This window comes from Akebia trifoliata, chromosome 12 (assembly GCF_017979445.1).
Source record: "Akebia trifoliata isolate Shusen 1 chromosome 12, ASM1797944v1, whole genome shotgun sequence".
Classification (NCBI taxonomy): Eukaryota; Viridiplantae; Streptophyta; class Magnoliopsida; order Ranunculales; family Lardizabalaceae; genus Akebia; species Akebia trifoliata.
Genome location: NC_141386.1, coordinates 34,819,779 through 34,843,470, shown reverse-complemented (window position 1 = coordinate 34,843,470; position 23,692 = coordinate 34,819,779). Strand labels below are relative to the sequence as shown.

General features: G+C 34.1%; 3 protein-coding genes across 9 annotated transcripts; all 3 read left to right on the top strand.

The window, feature by feature from the left end:
* The first annotated feature begins 841 nt into the window (after positions 1 to 841).
* QC (glutaminyl cyclase) lies at positions 842 to 7,553 on the top strand. The gene is made up of 11 exons (XM_086418972.1): positions 842 to 1,342; positions 2,359 to 2,415; positions 3,755 to 3,790; positions 3,952 to 4,016; positions 4,209 to 4,272; positions 5,601 to 5,718; positions 5,834 to 5,931; positions 6,066 to 6,136; positions 6,268 to 6,295; positions 6,435 to 6,489; positions 7,070 to 7,553. Exons 1-11 carry the CDS (start codon positions 1,085 to 1,087, stop codon positions 7,189 to 7,191), a joined length of 972 nt encoding a protein of 323 aa, XP_086275098.1. The 5' UTR covers positions 842 to 1,084; the 3' UTR covers positions 7,192 to 7,553.
* Positions 7,554 to 8,393: 840 nt separating this feature from the next.
* Positions 8,394 to 11,640, top strand: LOC147389846 (putative serine/threonine-protein kinase At1g01540). Its single transcript, XM_086418971.1, has 7 exons — positions 8,394 to 9,158; positions 9,903 to 10,007; positions 10,138 to 10,260; positions 10,356 to 10,526; positions 10,637 to 10,766; positions 10,880 to 11,089; positions 11,205 to 11,640. The coding sequence occupies exons 1-7, from the start codon at positions 8,614 to 8,616 to the stop codon at positions 11,241 to 11,243; spliced, it is 1,323 nt and encodes a 440-aa protein (XP_086275097.1). The 5' UTR covers positions 8,394 to 8,613; the 3' UTR covers positions 11,244 to 11,640.
* Positions 11,641 to 18,708: 7,068 nt separating this feature from the next.
* On the top strand, positions 18,709 to 20,758 carry LOC147389845 (beta-carotene 3-hydroxylase, chloroplastic-like). Of its 7 annotated transcripts, none has more exons than XM_086419239.1 (7): positions 18,709 to 19,261; positions 19,356 to 19,415; positions 19,495 to 19,566; positions 19,651 to 19,808; positions 20,045 to 20,148; positions 20,259 to 20,315; positions 20,555 to 20,758. In XM_086419239.1, exons 1-6 carry the CDS (start codon positions 18,878 to 18,880, stop codon positions 20,279 to 20,281), a joined length of 801 nt encoding a protein of 266 aa, XP_086275365.1. In that variant the 5' UTR covers positions 18,709 to 18,877; the 3' UTR covers positions 20,282 to 20,315; positions 20,555 to 20,758. The 7 variants fall into 7 exon arrangements, with proteins under 7 accessions (XP_086275365.1, XP_086275359.1, XP_086275362.1 ...); XM_086419233.1 differs by having other exon boundaries at positions 18,711 to 19,261; positions 19,674 to 19,860; XM_086419236.1 differs by having other exon boundaries at positions 18,717 to 19,261; positions 19,674 to 19,860; positions 20,045 to 20,170.
* The last annotated feature ends 2,934 nt before the right edge of the window (positions 20,759 to 23,692 follow it).

Genomic DNA, 23,692 nt, shown 5'->3' with positions numbered 1-23,692 from the left:
CAGTCAAAATTTTTTTGCCCCCTACCTAATTATGCCCATACCCGACCAAAGGTCGGATTGAACCCATCGGATTCGGATTTGGCCTGCCCAAGTTGCAGCCCTAAATGTATTTGTAATAAATATAGTTAGATACTAATTTTTTGTATTAGATTAGAACTTAATTAAAAGTAAAATGAATTGTATAATTATAATTTTTCCATCATTTGGATTTGATGTGTCTTTCACCTTGTTTCCTCGATTAGAAGTCTTCTTAGAAGCTGCCATAAAGTTTCTTTCTCTCACAGTTTTAGAGAAGCTAATAGAGCTTCTGATTTCATTGCTTCTTTTCTTGTTAATGTGAGCTAGAGCTGGATTGTAATTCATTTTCTTTTGATATGTTGTCTATCCTTGATTAGGATAGTAGGGTTTTGCCTTACTTGAAGTTGTAAGTGTTTGCTTGCTGGTTTGAGTCTGCCTTTAACCTAGAAAATTATTTTAAAAATAAAAAAATCCACCACTTAACTTCATGCTCTAATCTATAATCATATTTTATATACTTATTTATTTTATAAAAGGTCAATTCTCAATTTTCCTAATCAAGAATCGAATTGAAACTTATTTCGATTCTTGCCTAGAGTGGTGCCTCACCCGTTCGAGGTGAGGTACTTCCCTTGGCAAGCTTTGGTAGAGGTATTAAGTAGTTGATGGTAGAGCTGACACTAATCTTGAAGTAACACGTGGATGATATCTAATCCAAATCAAATTTTGTAAAGAAATTAATTTCTCGAAAAATATTTTTCTGTAAAAAAGAAACATTTTCCCTGGATTTTTACGGAAAAGAAACATTTAACCAAATAATTCATTGACATTGTGAACCAAAATCTGGCCAAATCGGACCAAATCAGCAGTTCTAGGAATGCCCCCAAAACGCATACGTTAGCATACAACCAAATAAAGAAGGGGCGGCGCACATTATCAGCAACCTTGACTGGAATGTCGGAGGTGAACGCGCACCCTTTGCTCAACCTCGACACCTGTGGCAACCAAAGTCGAATCCTTCAAAGAAACTGAATCTTCCTTCACTAACACATGAAGTTCATCGACTATGGCAAGCGGATCATCGAAGAAGAAAGCTAAGCGATCGAACTTTCAACATTCCTCATCCATGTCGTCTCCCTCTTCTCTCTTCAATTTCCCTAAAAACCTCCCCTTTCTATGGGTTTTGCTCGTTATTTCCATTTTCGTTCTTCTCTGTATCACATGGACGACTTCGAAAGGATCGAATTTTGACGTTCCATCAGTAGATATTTGGTCGATTGAAGTGGTCAACGAGTTTCCTCATGATTCAAAAGCCTTCACGCAGGTACCCATTTCGTTAACGATCTTGAATCTATTCAAAATCTAAAAAAATTGAGAGTCATTGTTCCCTTATTTATCTGGACTTATATAATTGATATAGAGGTAAGATTGTGTTTGTTTGTTTTCTTAATTTATAAAAAGTTTTGAAATTCATGATGAAATGTAGAAGCTATTTGAAATTTTTGCGTATAGCACGCTTGATGGAAGAACTTATCACGCGTGAGAAAGTGGAAATGTGTGGAGATGGTACTTAGATGAGAGTACTGGGAAATTAGGTTCTATTTCTGGCCTAGTTTGCAAATTATAGTAGATTATTAGTTTAGGGATTTTTATTTTTCTTTTATTTTTTTAAATTTCTGGTTGGTGTTTAGATTATGCGGGCAAAAAGATCGATTGGGGGAGGTAACTAGTGAAGTATATTTGAATTTTGAAGTTAATTGCTTTCTAGTATAGGATTAAGAATAGTTTGATCTGGGGTTTTCCGGGCCATTTGGATTGAACAAATCGAAATTTCTTCTCAATTGTCTAATTGATGCCATGGCTTGGAAATCGCACAATATTAATAAGACTCAATTTTACTATGATAATGAGTCAATTCCATGTGAAGTGAAGTCTGATCTAGTTTGTTGAAACGGAAATTTATCTGTTCTTAGATTTCAAGTGGAAAAGGCTTGAATTGATTTTATAAATTGGGGTCTACGGTACAAGGAACTTGGCCACCTGAAGAGCCCGACACACACAATCCCATCATAAGGAGTACCTCCCTTTTGAGGTACCAAATTGATACGATACATAGGAGGTTGGTCTTTCTCAACGTGGTGTGTCTAGCACGGAAAAACCTTTCGATGCAAGAACCAAAAGCTAAAGAGTTTTGTAATCATAAAAGAATAATTTACTATTTATATTCTGTTTCGTTTCCATAAAAAAATTTGTATTTGGGAAGAGTACATTATGAAGCTTGGTATTTATAGCCCCCTACTTCTCAAAATTGAATATGAATGTTCTTTTTTTTGCTTTCAGGGCCTTCTATATGGAGGAAACAATACCCTGTTTGAGTCAACTGGTCTTTACGATCAAGTAAGTCAGATTTTTATTTTCTTTTTTCCTTTACAATGCCAGATATAGTTTTTCGGATTCAAAATAGTTATATTTACCGTTAGGTTTGGTTTGTATTCCTTTTCTGCATTTTTTTTTTTTTTTGATTAGCGTACAAAATTTTATTGATGAAAAAGCGAAAAGGAGGCTGAGATAGCCCCCAAAAGATACAAAAGAGGGGAAACAAACAAAACACTCAAAAAGCTAAATGTTACAAAGAGAATCCCATCTAAAAGCAAAATCCTAAAAATAAACTCCCTCAAAGTCCTCTTCTGCTATTAGGATTCATTTGATAGTTTTCCCCTTTTGTTGTAAATATATGTAGATTTAGTCTTATTACTATGCTGTATTGCATGATCTAAAGGTCCTAAATGGATGTGGACATAATCTTTAAAACACATTATCCCAAGTCCCAGCTGTTTGGAATAGCAACGTGAATCCTGTTTGGCCTTTCCATTATATCTTGAGCGATATTCATTATGGCATGGTTATGACTTATGTGTATATATTACATGAAAATCTATAATTTTTCTCAGATGAAGCCTAGACTGTAGGCATTCTTGTCCTCTCTCATTCCGTATCCTGAATTATTTCTTCACAGTTCCAGTCCATTGTTGTTGTTGTTAGCTCAAATCCTAGTGGCACTAATCACATCACATGATTGATTTTTCACTAAAGTGGTTATCCAATTGCATAGCAAAAGGTCTCCAACTTTTGAACTATCTCCTGCAAAAAATTCAAAATCTGGAATCATCACTTAAGCAGTCTAGGGAGGAAGAAGGAAAATTTTAGGGGATAAAAAAATAGTTGTAGGTGGACATTTATCTGGATTCTTCAATTATAGGGCACATTGCCCATACTCCCAAGTATCACTTTATGTAGATGTTCCATGATAGATTGCTCTCCAAATCCAAGGTTTTATTACTTGAAAGACTGGGATTTCTTTTCTTGTTTTAGTAAGACTTAGCTTTCCTTGTATCCATACTCCTAATTATATGAAGGGTTTTTTTTCCATAAAAGTAATAATAAAATATAAGTAAATAAAAACTTAGTAGGCACCAATGCACTATTATTTTTTTTTCTCTTTCCATTCTTCTCTAATATTTGCTTCCTTTTCATGAATGGTTACCTTTGTCTTTGATCTTTAGAATATTGACATCTCCAGCCAATTTTATTACTGCTGCAAATCTTAATATCAGTTGCATGTGTTGCAACAGTGTTTATGCTGTTACTAACCATAGATACATTTTTTATGATACTTGTACGTGCCCTTTGAATTGTTTGTAATTCACCACATGACCTTTCACTTGTTTAATTTCAGTCATCAGTCCGGAAGGTTGCTATCCAAACTGGGGAGGTACATAACTTCGTAATGCAAAATTAATATGGCTTTCTTGATGTGAATTTAAAATCATAGTTTATTGTTTCCTTTGGTATAAAAGGTGGACATAGTGGAAGAAGTAATGATTGATATTTCGGTTGTTCATTCATAAGTCTTATTGGTTCCTATATTATCAGGTTGAAGCTATTCAAAAATTGGATGGATCTTATTTTGGGGAGGGTCTTACTCTTCTGGGTGAAAGGTTTGTAAAGAGAATCTTCTTTTTTTTTTACATATATCATGAAGAGAGTCTTTGGCTGCAATTTAGTTCTCTTGCCTAATACTTGAAAAACAAAGATGATGTAGTTTATTTTGTTTCTTTAACCGTGTGATCTTGCTACCATTTATGGAATCTGCTGCAAGTTCTGATCCTAGTTCTTGTTTGATTTTGTAGGTTATACCAAGTGACTTGGTTGACGAAAACTGGTTTTATATATGATCGATACAATCTTAGCAAAGTTTGTACTTCACCTATTTTCTCCTTGTGAACTTTGTTATCTATATCCTTGCTGTGGAGTAACTTCTTTTATGATTAAGCATGAAACACATTTAGAAGCAAGTTTGGACTGAGACTTAATATGAGATGATATAACTAATATTAAGCAAACATCAAATAGTCAGATTGTTTGTCATAATAGTACTTATTATATTAATAACAACAACAAAACTTACCGTCGATGACATTGTTGCAGAAATCAACATAACTTATGCTATTATGACAGGCAATCTGACTGTTTTATTGATTTCTGCCTTTTTAATTATTAAATATCTGGCTTTATTTTATTCTCATTACATGAGAGGCGCTCTACTCTGCGTACAAATCTTTATTTTCTAAGAGATAAGCTTGTAACAGTAAGCATTTGGAATCATGGTATTAATTTCGTGGTGTTTCCATGAAATGTACTGTAATATTTCCATTTGTACTGTAATATTTCCATTTCCACAGGGACCAAGAGGAAATGTTACTGGCATATTTTTCCTTTCCTCCATTTTTCTAAATTTTCGTAAAATTTATATTATTTATAGTGAATAACAACTGAAACATGTAATGGGGAACATATTACATATAATTTTAAATTTTAATAATTAGTACAAATGATATGAACTCAAATGGTTTCGTTATATGCATGATCTGATTTTCATAGTTCAAAAATAATTAATAAAATTAGAAAAAATAAGATACTGTAGTTTGTAAATCCATGTGGCTACAACTTCCTTAGGTCTAAAGGAAAATGATTTTGATTTTATCTTACTTAAATTACATATTACGAATATCAATGTGCAAGTACGACTATAAGAATCCAAGTCTCAAATATTTGTGTCAGCATGTGGCAAATGCTATTGATCTCGTTTTTTTACTCCAAATGATTGTTCATAATATTAAGAGTGTGATTTTAGGCTTATTTTATCTCATCATAAACTTTTAAAGCATGTTTCCTATGTTTTCTATGAATTCCATTATCTTTTTGTAATTTCTAAAATTCTGCAAAATTTCCACATTGACAGAAATATTTCATTTCTAAGCTGACTCAGATATAAACCAAATAGAAATGTAAAACCCTGGTTGGGATATGCTTGTATGTCATGCCAAAACCCTATTCCTTTTGGATTAATACTAGCCCTTGGTACAATCCAAATCCTAGCCCGCCTTGCTCTTCCCAATTTAAAATAGAGAATTTGGTTCTCTTGTTAAAAAATGAGAGTAAAACCTATATCATATCTAGATTTTTAGTTTTCTCTGCCAATTTATGATAATTTTCTGTTGATTCTTGTATACTTGGGACAGTTTGAGAAGTTTACTCATCACATGCGGGATGGTTGGGGATTGGCGACCGATGGAAAAGTCTTATTTGGGAGTGACGGATCTTCAACACTATATCAACTTGACCCTCAAACATTAAAAGGTCTCTCAAGCATTCAACAACTTTTAGAATCTTCATTTCCCCCTTTTTCATTTTTTTGTGTATCTTATACTTTCATTCTGCAATTTATTGCTTCTTAATAGCTTTGTTAATGCAGTCATACAGAAAGATATGGTCAAATACAAAGGTCATGAAGTTCATAACCTCAATGAATTGGAGTATGTAAATGGTGAAGTTTGGGCAAATGTCTGGATGGTACGTCCCAGTTTTTCCTCATATATATTTATAAACAAATTCAGATTTTATATTGGTTATCTATTCATTAATGTGGAGGATAGCCCAAGTCATGAATCAAATACCTTATTAAATAATTTAGTTGTATGGTGCAGACTGATTGCATAGCTAGAATTTCAAGTAAGGATGGGATTGTACTTGGATGGATTCTCCTTCCTGAGCTAAGGTTTGCTTTTTCATTTTTAAGTTCTAATTTTCTTGAAGATTGCCAAGATCCGTACTTTTGAGAATTGAAATAATTTCTTCATTAATTTGTTTGGAAGTTTAGTGATAATTATTTATGTACTTTTTTTACAGGGAACGCTTGTTAAAGGATGGGCATAGAGTAAGTGCCACATTGTTTTAAAAGCTGGCATATTTTCGTCATGTTGCAACAATAATCGTCTTTCTGGTGCAAAAGTTCTGCTGAAAATAATATTAATTTTATTTAGTTATATTTACACTGATAATTTCATACCTTTCAGGGAATTGATGTTTTAAATGGAATTGCATGGGATAGTGAGAGGAATCGCCTCTTTGGTAAGCTCCGACATTTCATGTAAATTTACTTTTTTTTTTCTTTTTTTTTTTTTTAATTTTAAAACCCTTGCAACTATGTAGTTAGTTTCTCAGCAACACATGCTGTGCTCAGGAACTGACGAACAAATGACTGTAACTTTTCAGAAATTTAGGAGAAAATTTGTGAACGGTGATCTTTATTATCTTTGGTTAAAGAAATACTTGCAAAAGAATCTTTAAGACTAAAAATATTAGTACTCGTAAGTAACACGGATTTATTCCTGAATCCTTCAGATGTGTGTAATTTAATCTCCACACGCACGCTTAAGTGATGCTTTCTGTAAATAAATCCTCTTCAAAAACTGTATAAAGTGAACATGAATTTAGAGGTTTCATAAGATGCCCAAAGGGGATGGTCTACTGTCCTTATATTGCACACGCGGCATGTGCATCAGATGTAACCGATATTCTTTAAAATGGTTTGATTAGAAGAAAATAATAAAATGTTTATAGGTTGGATGGGGACTTTGTATCCTATTTCCCAGCTTTCTCAACATTTCTATCATTCCTATTTGACATTTTACCTTTATATCATTTACAGTGACAGGAAAACAATGGCCGAAGCTTTACAAAATTAAGCTCCATCCCGTAAAGGTTCCATTTCATGGATCCATAGAGAAGCTTTGCCTTCGAAGACCCGAATTCCATCATACGGAGCCATAATCTAGTGGCTTTGACTATGAAGATCTTGACATGGAATGCAACAATGGTCAACCAATCAACTATCATAGGAGAATTCCATTCTTTTGATGCTCCATAGCGACTTATATCTGATCGGTCAGCATTAGCATCAAATGCTGAAGCAGACTCTGTGGCTTCTTGGAATCAGTTATTCAAATTTTTTTTTTTTGTTTCGTTGTCTTCGGTATTTAATACTCCGAAAGAAAATGTGGTAGTCAGAAATTTGCAATATGTACTAAAAAAGGACATACTCGAGAAACGATCTCAAGTTTTATTTATGAAAGTGCTTCATAATAGACTTGCACAACATCCAAATAAATTCGAATTTCTTAAATCTTTCATCATATTTGCGGATAGTGGGAATGGTATCTTGTGTAGTCTTGGTTACAAAAACAATTTCTTGGGAGGAGCTTTTTGAAAACTACTTCCCTAGATATTTTGGTAATTATATTAAGCATTTTGGTCTCTGGATCATTAATTTTATATCTTATAAACATTTTGAATGATATTTTAATGAGTGGAGCTGGAGTGACTTCAAGATTGTACCTCATATTGCACATCCTAACGTAAAAGTGTGTAGGAATCATAGATGTTTTTTTGACTCGTATCTTGATGAAAAACATCTATGGTTCTCTTACACACTTTCGCATGAGAAAGTGCAATATGAAGTACAATCTCGAGGTCACTTCAACATTAATTTTATTATAATTATAAATAATAATAATAATAATAATAAACAAAAGCATTGTTTGGAAAATTGTAGATTAAAGTTCTGTTAGATTCTCATAAATATTGAATCAAAATTTTTTTTTTTTGGATATTGTTTTTTCTTCTTTTATTCATCTTTGATTTCTGTATTTTGACGAAAAGTAAGAAACCAAGTCGTTTCCAAATCATAATTTCAAATCCCAATATTTTACGCGATCCCAATTTTAATCAATCCCACTATGATTTGGTCTAATAAGTAATTAAGTTGGTTCAAATCAACCCTGATTTAATCCCACCCACAATGATTCGATCTAATATTTATAAATGATTGTGCTTTATGTACCTCAAATTCAACAAATCAATCAATTTGAACGGCTCTATATTTTGTTGGGATTCTACTTAAACCTTATAAACGTTAGATCAAGAGTTCTCAACTATATATGACCGTTACTAATTTTTGAAAGCTACAACAAAACTATGATTCAAAAATGGGCGTTTATGTAATTTCAACCGAATTAAAAGGAGACCTTCACTCTTCATTCTTTCATTCAATTTGACTTCAATCTCACTCCGCTCACTCTACAATTTCAAAATCATCATTTTCTACTTTTTCCACCGAAAACAATGCAGGAAACTTCTCATAATTCCCAAAAAATTCTTCTAATTCATCTCTCTTAAACACTCTGGTTCTTCATCATGTCGAGCGATACAGGGTTTCTTAACAAAGAACTCTCGAAATCGACCTCAATCTTCGGACTTCCATTATGGGTCGTGGTTGGAATCTGTATTGGAGCTCTCATTGTTCTGATTCTCTTCCTTATCTTCTTCCTCATCACATCTCTACGTCGAAAATCCCCGAAATCTGGTTTCGTTATGACTAAGCTCTCTGCAAGAGACCCTTCCCCTGTAGTCTCCAAAGAGATCTTCCATGTCACTGAGACCGATCGGCCTTCCGTCCCAGAGATCCAGATCGATATCGGTAAGGCTGATCATCGGGTGGTATCTCGAGCAGGTGGAGAAAATCAATCGACGACTGCAACGGATTCAGCATCAATGGGTGGGGGACGGCCTGAGGTTTCGCATCTGGGGTGGGGACATTGGTATACTTTGAGGGAACTTGAATCGGCGACGAATAGTTTTGCGGAGGAGAATATGATCGGTGAGGGTGGTTATGGAATTGTTTATCGTGGGGTCTTGCCTGATAAAACGCTGGTAGCGGTGAAGAATTTGTTGAATAACAGGTACCCAATTCCCCAAATCATTTGTGTTTCAATAAAAAATGAATCTTTTTGTGGAAAGTTTGTGTTTAGGAGAATAAATGTTAGATCAATTGGTAACATAGACATGATAGGCTAAAGATATCTAATTGAAAAAAAAAAGCTCAGATTTTAGTTGGGGTTGTGAATTTGGGCTCTTTTCGACCTTGTTGTCAAGTAAAGAAGCCAAATAAGTAATTTCCAGCAAAGAAAGCTTAGCCTTTAAGGGGATTTCAGAACCCAAGTCACCATTTCTTGATAAAAATGTGATAATCGATAGGTTATGCTATTTTTGTTATTTGGATGATTTTACTTTTAGGTGGGATAATTGACTGGTTGATCGATTCAAGTTATTTGGGTATAATTCCCTGTTTGTTCCAACATATAATGCAGTAGTCATTAGAAAACATTTCCTTCTTCAGTAAGGTGAAATACTAGATAATTTTGCATTTTCTACTCCTTTTTATCCGTTGATTCTTAATTCAATATCTTTGGCATCGAGTAATGGTTACGAAGCTCAATAACTTTTGACATTAAAATTCTTTTTCAACTGTTTGAATTTTGTTCTTCTTTTATTCCCCATACATTGTGCTTTTATTGTGCCGTTCTCAATAACAGGACTCAGTTCGAATTTCTGTACAACGTTCTAATACCAGCTCGGTTTTTTATTATTCTATTTTATGATGCTTGAGAATATCCAATTTATTTATGAGATTGATGAATTATCAGGGATCAAGCAGACAAGGAGTTCAAAGTAGAGGTGGAAGCAATTGGGCGTGTTAGACACAAGAATCTAGTCAGGTTGCTTGGGTACTGTGTGGAGGGAGCTTACAGGTACCCATACTTTATCCCATTTTATGAGTTTTTCTTTCTTTATTTATTTTCAATAGGAGAATTTTCCGATTTTGTTAATTTCTTTCTGTTTCAAATCCAATGGAAATTGAATATATGGTTTGTTGATTAGGATGCTCGTTTATGAGTACGTAGACAACGGTAACCTCGACCAGTGGCTTCATGGGGATGTAGGACAAGCCAGCCCTCTAACATGGGATATTCGGATGAACATTATCCTTGGAACAGCGAAAGGGTAAGACAAATTTGTCCTAAAAGTCTTGTTTTATGGAAATCCCTCCATGTAAGTTTTATGCAAATATAAAGCTCAAATTAGAACATGTAATGCAGCTTGGCCTACCTTCATGAGGGTCTCGAACCAAAGGTTGTCCATCGGGATGTAAAATCTAGCAATATTCTACTAGACCGTCAATGGAATCCAAAGGTCTCTGATTTTGGGCTTGCTAAGCTCTTATGTTCCGAAAGGACTCACGTGACAACTCGTGTGATGGGAACGTACGGGTTAGTCTCTTTCCTGATAACAATTGGGTTTATGTTCTTGTCTAAACTATTATGAATTATGATAATTGATACAGAATTCATGACTCTTACAAACTACGTGGATTTTGTAGCTATGTAGCACCTGAATATGCTAGCACTGGTATGTTGAACGAGAGGAACGATATTTACAGCTTTGGGATACTAATCATGGAAATAATTTCTGGAAGGAACCCTGTTGATTACAGTCAATCCCCTGGAGAGGTTAAATGTTGAAACATTTAGAAAACTTCCTCTTTTATTCACTCTTACTGGGTTTTATTTTTTACATTTTTTTGGAGAACTAATTGGGTTCTAAATAAATGACATATTTGTAGGTGAATTTGGTTGATTGGTTGAAGACTATGGTTGGAAACCGACAATCTGAGCAAGTAGTGGATCCTAAGTTGCCTGAAATGCCTTCTTCAAAGTCACTCAAACGAGTTCTATTGGTTGCTCTCCGATGCATCGACCCAGAAGCACAAAAAAGGCCAAAAATGGGACAAGTGATCAACATGCTTGAAGCTGAAGATTCGCTAATTCGTGCTGTAAGTTCCAATCAAATGTCTCATCAGAAAGCAACAATCATTAAAAAAATACGTCACAAGTCCTTCGATTATTTCCACTTCATCCCTATTAATATATAATTATCCTATAATGCAGGAACGTCGGATTGTACAAGAGACTTCCCACCCTCGTTGAGATTATTCACGAGAGAATCAGATAGTTGAAAGATTGGGTTGGGTAGCAAGAAGTCGATCGAGGAGGAAAAGAGAGAAAAATGGCAATCCCTCCCCCAGCAAACTAAGTGGAGAATGCTCAAAAAGTAATAAGGTGATCAACGATTCATAATCAGCTCGGCTTTTAAAGTAAAATTTACATTTCATTCTTCTTTTTATGTTATACTTCCGATTTCAAGGAAATGTTTATTGCCTTCATTATATGCTTATTCATTATAGTTTTGGATTTGTCCTTTGATGCATTTGTATTATATAAGAAACTCATCATAATTTTACAACTCTTCAGTGGTGTTTGAAATGATTGGTGGAATAATATTCAGTACTTCTCCCCACTTATTTTGCAAGTCAACCAGTTTATATGTATTTACTCTTGGTCTTTTTAGATTAGTTGCCTAAGTTTTGATCTATATGGCATTTTTATTAAGGGAACTCTATTACCACCAACTGATTGTAAAAGTGGGTCATCCATCGCCATCATTTCCAAATGCAATTCAAATGAGTATGAGAATTGAGGCCCACTTACCTGCAAATTAGATCGAAGTAACTACTTATGCGTACCAGCACACGAATGGCAGGATTCACTTAAACCTGTTCCCCTAAATAAGCTGTCGACAATCAGTGAAGTTGGACAGGTTAGCTGGATACCTAAGTTATTGGGGTCAAGAGTCAAGACTATTGAATTCACCATCAATGACAGAACATGTTTTGTTTGCATTTACCATCAATGACACAACATGTTTTGTTTGAGAACACAAGGCATGACAAACCATTTTGTTTGTGGTTTCATCCCACATTATTCATTGATAATCTTGTTAGTCAGGATTTATTCACCCAACTATAAAAGCTTAGGTTGGGTGATGATTCGAATTATCATTGTTGAGAAAACAAGAACAATTGAACCAATAACCAAATCGAAACAAAACACAATCATACACTGAAACACAAATTTTTACATGGTCCCTCAAGATTGAGGTATGTCCATGAATCACACTAATTTTCCTATGAAGAGAAAACTCACAGTTACAAATAACAATTTTTCACGAAAAACGAGAAATATAAATACCCCAGAAAACCTAACTAGGGTTTTACATAATCTTAGTGAATTTCAAAATCTCACACTCCCTAGTGAGCTTGACTGGCATGATACAGTACCTCCTTGTTGATCAATATCAGGCTCCACAAACCACAACAATTTTAGTTTTTAACGCAAATATTTTTTGTTTTCTCTTCATGGGCATAATGACCAAGCCCATGGGAGGGCAGAAACCCATGGCAAAAAGTGCTTAATTCCAACAGCTAGATATCACCAAATTGGGCTATAAAGCAAAAAAAAATTCCAAATGAAAGTGAGAGTGAGAAGGCCTATTGATACTTGAGTTTTCACAGGCTGTATTAGGGTTGAGGAAATCACAGTTGCATAAGAAGCAGAACTACAAAAAGGTCATAATGTAGAAGCAAAAGGTTTTAAATTCATTTTTCTTCCACGTTGGTGGAAGATCTTGTCACTTGAGTTGGAAAGCACCGCAAAACCTTATATCATAAATTTCTATTTGACTTCTTAGACTGATTATTTTGTTCTTTTAATCCATCTTCTCCTTATGGGTATGATCTCATTTTCAATAACAGAAGATGTGGTGGGTAGGTCATAGGATTGTCAATGGGCTGCCGAGTGTGGATCGGGTATCCATAGTGTTACTAGGCCCATTAAGTTATCAGTCTGGGTTAGACTCGATTCATATAAGGGCCCAGCTTGTGCTCCATAGAGAGGCTCGTGGACAGTCCATCCCAATAAATTATTTCGTAAAATATGCTTATGTGACTGTATATATAATATAGAGATGCGGTTTTATAAACCGAAGGACCATCTATCTTTATGGAACACATGCCAACGTGGCACCCTAAACCACCATTAGGTGCCACGTGTATGTAGAGCATGGAATTTTATGAACTTCCGAAAAAAAGATTTTTTCATCATTGGATTTAAATTTTAAATCTAGGAGTTCAGTGGACGTTCATTTTCAAATTCAAGATATGGCTCAAAAAATGTATTTTTTTTTTCCAAACCTAATCTAGACCACAGATCAAGTGGGATGAGGTGTCATTTGGACCAAGATGGAAGTCCACATGGCTCAAATAGGCCCTAATTTGTGTGGGCCATCCTGGGATTGGACATAAATGCAATTTGAGTTGGCCCGACCGACACTAGACAGACCAAGGTCAAGGATTTTGATGCACGAGACACAACCGACATATTAACAATCCCTCCGTGACTCTAATAATATTAAATGAAGGAATATGATTTGTTCAGTCGACAACAAACATTTGCTTATAAACCAGAGGTCAATCCTAGTTATTATTACTTTGTAATGCAATTTTTCTTTGCAAATTCAACATCTCAACCAATAATATTCTACCATTCTTGGGTGGTAATCTACCATCCAAAAGTCTGGAAATATTATTTGTTAGGTCTTCTTCATGAGATCTTTTACGTGCTTACTCTCCCAAGAATTTTCTTAGTTTCCACAAATGCTTTGCACCTGACCATCTCACTTTTCTCAATCAAATAAAGTAGAATCACTTTAGGTTTTTAAAGTCCCTAAAATTGTGCTTGGTCAACCCGGTTCAACCGATAGGTCAAATCAAATTCTCAACCGAGTCGATTTTTGGGATTATTTCACCTATTGGACCAATGGGTCTGGTTTGGTCTTCAAGAATCAGGATAATGTTTCACACGTCATTTGCTCTTTTAATTGACACGTTAGCTAATAGGATGAGTCATAGACGCCCATTAAAATCACATTAGTTTATTTATTTGCGAGTTAGGTCAGATTAAATCACACGTCAGCTACATTATTTTGGTAAAGTGGAGTCGCCTAATAAAAGAGATGATAACACGTGTCAGTTAAGAGGGGAATCCCATATAGGGCATTATCTCTACCGCGTTTTCCTTGGAGACCCTCCACCCTGATTGACACGTGTCTTTCTGCCGTCAACAACACTTCAAACCCACTTCTACTCTATCGCCCTTCACTCTTACCCAGAATTACGAAAATACCCTCGCGTCGCTGATTAATAATTGGGTATTTAGATATGTTTCCCCTACCTTTTGCTAAATATTAGAGGTACTCTTATACGTTTTGAAATTGATTACATCTTTGACGCCATTCTTCTATTTAAACTAACGGGAAAATACTCAAATGCCCTCATCTTCAACCTTTAGTCAAAATTTTGATTTTTTTTTTTCTCAGAATCAACTATCTTCAATCTTTTAATATAAAAATTTTAGTCTTCACCATCTATCTTAAGATTTTATTTACTTCAAGTCTTCAATCTTTAAATCTTAAGATAAGATACAATTTTTGAAAAAATATAAAATGATGAAATTTTGGAAAGAAAAATCTAAAGTTTTCTACAAAGGATGCAAGGTAAAAAAAAATGATAGATGAAAATAAGGTTGAATAGATTAAAATTACTCTAGAGGTTAAAGAGCTTGAAGATGACTGATTTTGAAAAGAAAAAATAAATAAGATGTTTTTGAGAAAATTAAAAATGATGGGGGTTTGGGTAGAGAAGTCTAGGATTTTATATAAAAAGTTAGCTCTAAGTTGAAAACAATGAATTGAAAATAAAGTTGAATAAAGTTGAGCTGATATACCTTGGAGAGCTTGAAATAGACAAGTTTTGAAAAGAAAAATCTGGATTTTTGGGAAGATGTTGAATATGAAGGCATTTGAGTCTTTTTCTCTTAGTCTATGTAGATGGATGAGGTCAAGGGATACATGTCATCAATTTCAAAACATAAGGAGTAACTCTAGGATTCAGTAAAACGTAGGTGGGGGGGCATCTAAATCACCTATAATAGCTTCTTTTTTCCCTTAAAACTAGTTTCGTAAAGTTGTGAGTGACACCTTAATATCAGCTACATGAGAACTTCACATTAGACATATAAACTGGGATCATGTACTCTATTAGTTAGGTAGGTGGTCAATTCCTTGCAAGGGTGGATTTACTATAGGGTGCCCCCCAGCTAAATTTCCAAAGTTAATGAGGATCTATAGCTATTGCAATAGACAATAGCGACGGATAAAAAAATCCACCATTATTGTCCCCATAGATTTTTTTTTCCACCTATAATAACTTTTTTTCCTTAAAACTAGTTTCGTAAAGTTTCAAGTGACACCTTAATAATTACATGAGAACTTCATGTTAGACATGTAAACTGGGATCATGTACTCTATTAGTTAGGTAGGTAGTCAATTCCCTGTAAAGGAGGATTTATTAGGGGGGCATTTGCCCTCACAAAAATTTCCAAATTTTATAAGGATCTAGAGCTATTGCAATAGACAATAGCAATGAGTAAAAAAAATCCACCATTATTGTCCCTATAGATTTTTTTCACCTTTAGTTGTCCCTAGAAAGAAAAATTCTACTCTTCGTTGCCCCCACGTGAGCAAAATCCAGTATGTGCCTCAGATTCCCTATATCGTATGCACACCACGTGGCATATTCATGTGGGTCACTAATCCATTAATGGTTGATTCCAATCAATTGGAACATTAACAAACTCTCCGTACATGGTTCAACCATTTTTGGGTGCATGAAAATGAGTTTGGGCATTGATGAGAGCTCTTCGCATTAAAAATAGAACAAAAATTCGTTGGAACATTTAAATTTTTTTTTTTTTTTTTTCGAAAAGGCCCCTAATTTTAATAAAAGATTTAAAGTATCAAAATACCCTTTCTCACCTTTTTTTTTTTTTTAAATACCTAAAGATGATGAACAAAGAATGATCTCCTCCTCATTTTGAAGATTTAATCATAATTTTTTATGTGAAAGTTCTCTTCACTATTATCATATATGGATTTAAGGTATTTCATAAAGATTTATCAAATGAAAAATTCTTTTATTTTCAAAAGTCAAGAATTCATTGTTTTATTTATTTAAAAGTAGCGAATTTGTCAATTTCTAAAAACATTGAGTTCATCACTTTTGAAAGTTAACAATTCTTCGCTACATTGATCTTTGCAAGGTAATAAAAATGCATAAATAGAAATAATGAAATTGATGCTTGAATTAAAAGTTATACTATGAATGGTCATTTAACATTGAATAGAACAGTTACTTAGTTGCTTTCCAAAAGCGACAAATTCATTAAAAAAAAAAAAAAAAAGAATCAGAGTCAACTGTCTAGAAGAAATTCACTTGTTGACATGGTATGTGCACATAACTATCGATCTTTTTCTTCGGTATACACAAGGAAAAAGATCTATGGTTTTGTACGGATCCATGTCAATGAGTGAATTTCGGGTTGCTTTTTTCGAGTCAATTAATCATTCGTATTTTTTATTTTTTATTATTATTAAAAAGTGATGACATCCAATCTTAATCAAGGTGTAACTTTTTATTTAAGTGTCTATTTCATTATTATTATTTGTACATTTTGCATATTCCATGAAAATCTATCTATTAGTGATCTCGTTGATTTCCAATCTAATCAATCTTAATCAGGGTTATTAGATAAATCTTTATAAAATATACAAAATGTATGTATAACAATTAGTAAAATGAATGCCCAATTCAAGATTATACTTGATCTTTGAAATGTATGTTATTCTTTGTTTATTGTCACAAAATTTTCAAATGTTCAAAATGATAGTTGGAAAACTTAGGTAAGATAATGCACGTGAGAAATAACCTTGAGAGGTTGGCTCAATGGCAATTTCGGACCGATGAGCGGTTGATGCCTATAGGTCGTGAGTTCGATACTCAATATGAGCATTAATTCCTCAGGGGAGTGTGAGGGCACACCGTTACTTAAAAAAAATATGAGAAACGATATCTTAGGGCCTGTTTGGATTGACTTCTCCAAGTGCTTTTGGCTCTATCGGGGAGTCAAAAGCACTTTCACACGTGTTTGGATGGTGTGATCCAAAAAAGTGTAACTTTTTATTTAAGCACTCGTGATGCTCTTTGATGAAGTATCAAAATTGGTACTTCTCCGTGTGTTTTTGAGCGAAGCAATATTTATCTGTCAAAATAACGATTTTTGGACACCTTTTAACAATTATAATATTTACACCCTTTGTACCATTATTCATCAATTTCATTCAAAGGTAACAAACCCCAATTCCTTCTTCTCGGTGGAATGACATCGATCGTCATATCTCTGCTTCTCTAAAAAATCATTCCTTGGGCACTTATTTCTTTCTCAAAATTCTATAACTATAACTCACCTTGTTTCCCTCCTCTTCTCTTTCTTTTTCTAGATCTCAAAACATACTTTCCCATGTCTAACACTCAAATTCAGATTCCATGATTGGTTTTTCTTTCAAATACTTACTAAAGATTTCTAGATTTTCTTCTGAATTTCAAATCCCAATTGGATTTCATCACCATCTATTTCCTTCAACTAGTATTTATCTTTGTTGCTTTAGTTCTCAAGTTGTTATTGAACCTAATATCTTTGACAGCTTAACAGTTGACGGCATCGTTGCTAATCGATGGTCGATACTAGAAAAAAGTGAAGGTGATTAGAAGAGTTACGCTGTTGCTATCACTCAATCGATTCAGTTTATATATGTTTTGTTTTATATGTGTCTAATTTTTAAGAGAGATTTTGTTGAATTTTTGTAAAATAAATAAGTATATTTTGAGTTTAAAATGATAGTATAATATTTTTATGGATAAAAACAGAAACTGTTATTTTTAGGGGCATAATTTATTGAGTTATAATATTAAAAATAGTAATTGATACTTATAAAGGCATTCTGGTCATTTTAACATAATTTAAAATAATTTCCAAATATAAAACTATGTCAGAATCACTTTTGACATTTAAGCACACAATACTTATCTAACTATTTTAGACAATACTTTCGAAAGTATTTATATTCTAAAGGGTCCTGTTCAGCAACAAACATTTTGGCAAAACGTTTTTTAAAACATGGGTTAGAGGTTTTGGAATGGGCTAATTTTTGGTGAGGATGATCTCTACGGTGAGGAGATCATCCTCACCAAAAATCAGTCCATTCCAAAACTTCTAACACCAGTTACAAGTTGAAAAATCATGGACCGTCCTTTTTTTATAAACCATTTTTGATGGGGTTAGAAATTTTGGAATGGGCTGATTTTTGATGATGATGATCTCCTCACCGTAGAGATCATCCTCACCAAAAATCAGCCCATTCTAAAACCTCTAACCTATGTTTTGAAAAATATTTTGCCAAAATATTTGTTGCTGAACATTTCCCTATTTTAAATACTTCTAATTCTTATCCACACGGCCATTAGATACCTCAAAAAATTTCGTAAGGTGCGAGAGGGGGCAATTACTTAAGAGGAAAACCTTGTAGTAGGCTGTGGGGGCGTTATCGTTATTTCCTATAAGTAGAGTGGCATTTTTACAGGAGAATTATGACACCATGCATTTAAGTAACCTTCCCAATTCCCATGAGTCCACGCTTTTCTAAGAAAAAGATTGTGTCGAAAGTTGACCATCTCCTCTTCTTCTCCTCTCTCTGCTTTTATTGGCTCTTTCAGAGGTCTAATCTGAGAGACCAAGATTCTTAAGCTCGTTAAACTCCCATCACAGCGTTAATGGCGGTCCGACTATCCGTCGCAACGAGCACCAGATCATTCCTTTTCTTCCGGAATCCTTTGCTGGACTCACAACCCAACTCCCTGGTATGGCCGGCCATTCGTCTGCCGGACAGAATTTTTCAGGGGAGGAGAGAGATGGCGTTGACTGTTTGCTTTGTTGCAGAGGAGAAGAAGAAACAGGGGAGTATCAGTATCGAAGAGGAAAATACCGAAGATACCCCTGATGATACGAAGAATCAGATCTCAGTACGTGTGAAAGAGAGATTAGCGAGGAAGAATTCTGAAAGGTTCACTTACCTCATCGCAGCAGTCATGTCTAGTCTGGGAATCACTTCTATGGCTATAGCTTCTGTTTATTACAGATTTTCATGGCAAATGGAGGTCCTTTTTCTTCTCTCTGCTGCTCTCTTTATCTTCTCTTTCTTTTTCTATTTTGGTTTTTTTTTTTTTTAAATTCTGGGTTTTCTTATTTCAGGGTGGAGAAATTCCTGTTTCAGAAATGTTCGGAACTTTCGCTCTATCTGTTGGCGCTGCTGTAAGTTTTCCCCAAATTGAAGAAAAATCAAGTTCAGAAACATGGGTGTTTATGAGTATTGGGTGTTGTTGATTTACAGGTGGGGATGGAGTTTTGGGCGAGATGGGCTCACAGAGCACTCTGGCACGCTTCCTTGTGGCACATGCACGAGGTTGGTGTGTGTGAACTGTGTTCTTTGTTATTTAAAGTTTTAATCTTTATTAGTTAGTTAAATTAGGCGAAATATTATTTTAAGGGTTCATGCGATTTGGATTGCAGTCTCACCATCAACCCAGAGAAGGTCCATTCGAACTCAATGATGTCTTCGCCATCATCAATGCTTTTCCTGCCATTTCTCTTCTTTCTTACGGATTCTTCAACAGAGGCCTCATTCCTGGACTCTGTTTTGGTGCTGTGAGTCTCTCTCCGAATCGACTCAGTTCAGTTGATTTGACCGTTTTTTACGGTTGTAATAACCTTAGCTCCTAATTATTCGCATTAATTTCTCATGACAAAAATACCCCTCTAGAGACACAAAATGACACACCGGTCACTATCCAAAGTGATTTGCCACGTAATATTTTACTTTATAAATCAAAGAAACTAATATTTAATTGTATTATTTATTTATTTATTTGTGAAATTTACAGGGTCTTGGAATTACAGTATTTGGTATGGCATACATGTTTGTCCACGATGGCCTTGTCCATCGAAGATTCCCAGTGGGGCCCATTGCAAATGTTCCCTATTTCAGGAAAGTTGCTGCGGCCCACCAAGTAATATACAAACCGTATACGTAAACATTTCTTTGAAAATTAATAATTTTATTAATCTTTTTTTTGACTTTATTTCTTTATTTTTCAGATTCATCACTCAGACAAATTTAGAGGAGTACCATACGGATTGTTCTTAGGACCCAAGGTGGGCCCAGTTTGTTTCTCTTTTATTTTCAGGAATTTGCACGAGATATTATTGTGGAGATGATAATTAGATATTAAACTAAGAGATATTTTACGAAAAAGTGATCAACTTTTGACGAATTTACAATTCGGGTGAAAACGAAAATGAGATTATTCATGTTTTACGGTTAGATGGAATCGTAAATAACTCATTTTTAGCTCACAAAATAGTAATTCATCTTTAAACTAATGTTGTTGCAGGAATTAGAAGAGGTAGGAGGCATGGAAGAGTTGGAGAAGGAGATAAATAGGAGAATAAAGCTATCAAATAGTTGATGATGAAGTAGTTGATGGAGTCCATATCTGTTGGATAAGGAAACATAGGGAAGTTGCTTGTAACATATTACCACTGTATTAGAAAAAAAAAAAAATTTAAACAGTATATATCTTGTATTCGAATGTGATATTAAATGAAGGAAAAAGAGCAAGGACACTCAGCTTTCTTCAGTTTGGCTCGTCTTTTTAGTAGATTCTACGATAACGGATAATAAATATGGAACAAATGTCTTATACTAAAGATTTCCTGATGTTTTTTTACCTTGGTCTTCTACTTCTCTAATAGACTAATGAAAAATGACTTAAGTACCTTAATTATCTTCAATTTTTAACTAAAAATATTTTATTTATCTTTTTCAAAATTAATTTTATAATTAAGATTTTATCTGGTTTAACCTTTAAGCCTCGTGAACAAGATATGATTGTTAAGGAGAAGACTGGGGTCAAGGAGAATGTCATCATATTGAAAACATGAGAGGTATCCCAATTGAGTCATGATTTTCTAACTCCCCTACACTTTCTGGACGTGGCATGTGCTAGAATCATAAATTATTTTTCTCGGGATACAAAACTACACATCCCTATAAATATGTGCAATAGTTGTTTATCCTGAGAGAGTATGTCAGAGGGGAATAGTTGAAAAATCATTATTCATCTCAAATATTCATCGTAAATGTGAAGGGTTTGTCTAAATTTATGCTAACTTGTTCCTTGATTGAATCGGTTTGAAATCGGGTTTGTGGTTCACTACTCTATAAAAGGCATTTGAGTCCTTTACATACGTCTCAAATAAGAAGACTTGGTCAAAATGAAGGGAAATTTGTTATATTTAAAGATAGACTCCCTAACATGTCCAAAATGTGGGCAACGTATATCTAATTAATTAAAGGTAGGTTTGAAGATTACATAGTAAAAAATGATATTTTTGTAATTTTGAAAATTAGCGTGATTCTCAAGATTTACGATTGCCATTTTTGGATTTTAATCAAAATGAGCTTGATTATATAAAATTTAAGTGTTAAGGTGGGGACATTTTTGGAATCCAAATTTTAGTGTCAATCGCTTCTATTCCGCCTTCTCTCATTATAATAATAAATAATAATAATTATTAAATTAATAATTATTTTCTAATCAAGTGTTAATCAAAATGAACTTGATTATATAAAATTTAAGTGTTAAGGTGGGGACATTTTTGAAATCCAAATTTTAATGTCAAACCACTTCTATTCTGCCTTCTCTCATTATAATAATAAAGATTAATAATTATTAAATGAATAATGATTTTCTAACTCCCCCTCTGACATACTCTCCCAATGTGACATGTGACAAAATCATAGAATTTCTTTCTCAAGATACACAATCACACATGTTTATGGGGATGTGTAGTTGTGCATCCTAAGGAAAGAAAATCTATGATCTTGCCACATGGCATGCCGGAAGAGTTGAGGTGGAGTATATCAGAGTGGGGGTACAAAAAATCATGACTCTTATTAAATAAAATAAAATAATTTAAGGGGAATGATCTTATCGATATGTAAGAAAACGATCACATAGAGTGGCATTTCATTGATTAACATAAATAATCCACTAAGTAGTGTTTAGTGCAATAGAATCAACCACTTTAGGTTGTGTTCTCACTTGTAAACTCGTTTTCCAATCCCACCAAGTAAGACAAGTAGTGACGCCACTCTACTTAATTAATAAAAACTGTATTTTATGAGTAGTATTACACTGCATAAAACACTGTGGTGATGTGGTAGTGCACAAATAATTATAGACTTCTTTTCTTAAGATATAAGTTAAATTTTCTATGCACTGCCACATCAGCAAGGTATCGAACACATTGTCAAATGAAATCAGTCCAATATTTTTCTTATTTTATTTGTAAAAGAAGAGTGGTGTTAGAATCTCCTTAGCAAGGGACATCTTGATGTGGTGGCTCACGTATTTTCATAAATACATTTTACTCATATCTTGAAGAAATGTATTTGTAGGCATGTGTGCGCCACCAGGTCAAGATGTCTCTGTGTATCCCCCACACTTAAGTCACTCCAACAACAATTGTAAAAGAAACATTATTTATCTCTATATTTATAGATATATATAGAAGTGAGGAGCTAACTAAGAAATCTTCACGCTGTTGTTAAATAAGTTGGGAAACAAAATCATTATTAACAAACAAACCAAAAAGTTAAAGAAAGCGAGAATGGAACACTTGGAGTAGAACAGAGACCAACAAGTTGCGTTACGTGTCCAACTTACATTAGGGATTGTGTCACCTAATCTTCCACTACCGTCCAAAGCAACCTCTACTATAATCTTGACCCAACAATGACTGTTTTATATTGGCCCCCCATGTTTGTGTGTCTCCCGCTCCTCTCCTGATCAAGTGCCTCATTCATACGATATGAAAAAAGAAAAAGAAAATATTAGTCAGACATACTGCGAGACCATCACATGGCTTGATTTGAAAGAAAATCAATTGAAACATGTACGAAATTAATGTGTAAAGCCACGTTCACGGTGATAAATCAGTTGAAAATGGATGAATATTAGCAACAGTCGTGCTGCACTGCCTGCGTTCGACACTAGATCCAACACTGAGTTGATTTGGTAATGTACAGATAATTATAAATTTATTTTCTCGAGATATAAATTAGAATATCAACGACTCTTTACATACTGTCAGGTCAACTCAATGTCGGACCTAATGTCCAAGAGTAAAGCATTTTCCTTTTAGCAATAGCCAATGCTAGTAATTGATCTTAAATTTTCTTACGGTGTGAGAAAATCATTTTCTAGAAAAATTGGCAAAATGAATTTTGTAAATTTGTATTATCCAAAAGTATTAGTTTCTAATGAGTCTTTCCAACATACACTCTCCAAGAATAGAATAGGGAAAATAAGTGATGGGGTTCTTCAAAATTTCTAAGTCAATAAATCTCTCATTGAAAAGTATAAAACTTCCAATCTTCAAAGTTTTTTTTTTTCAAAAAATTGGGTATCCCTATAAACAATGGATCGGGTTATGATGTGGGTTTTGTCCAATCCATATACCATGAT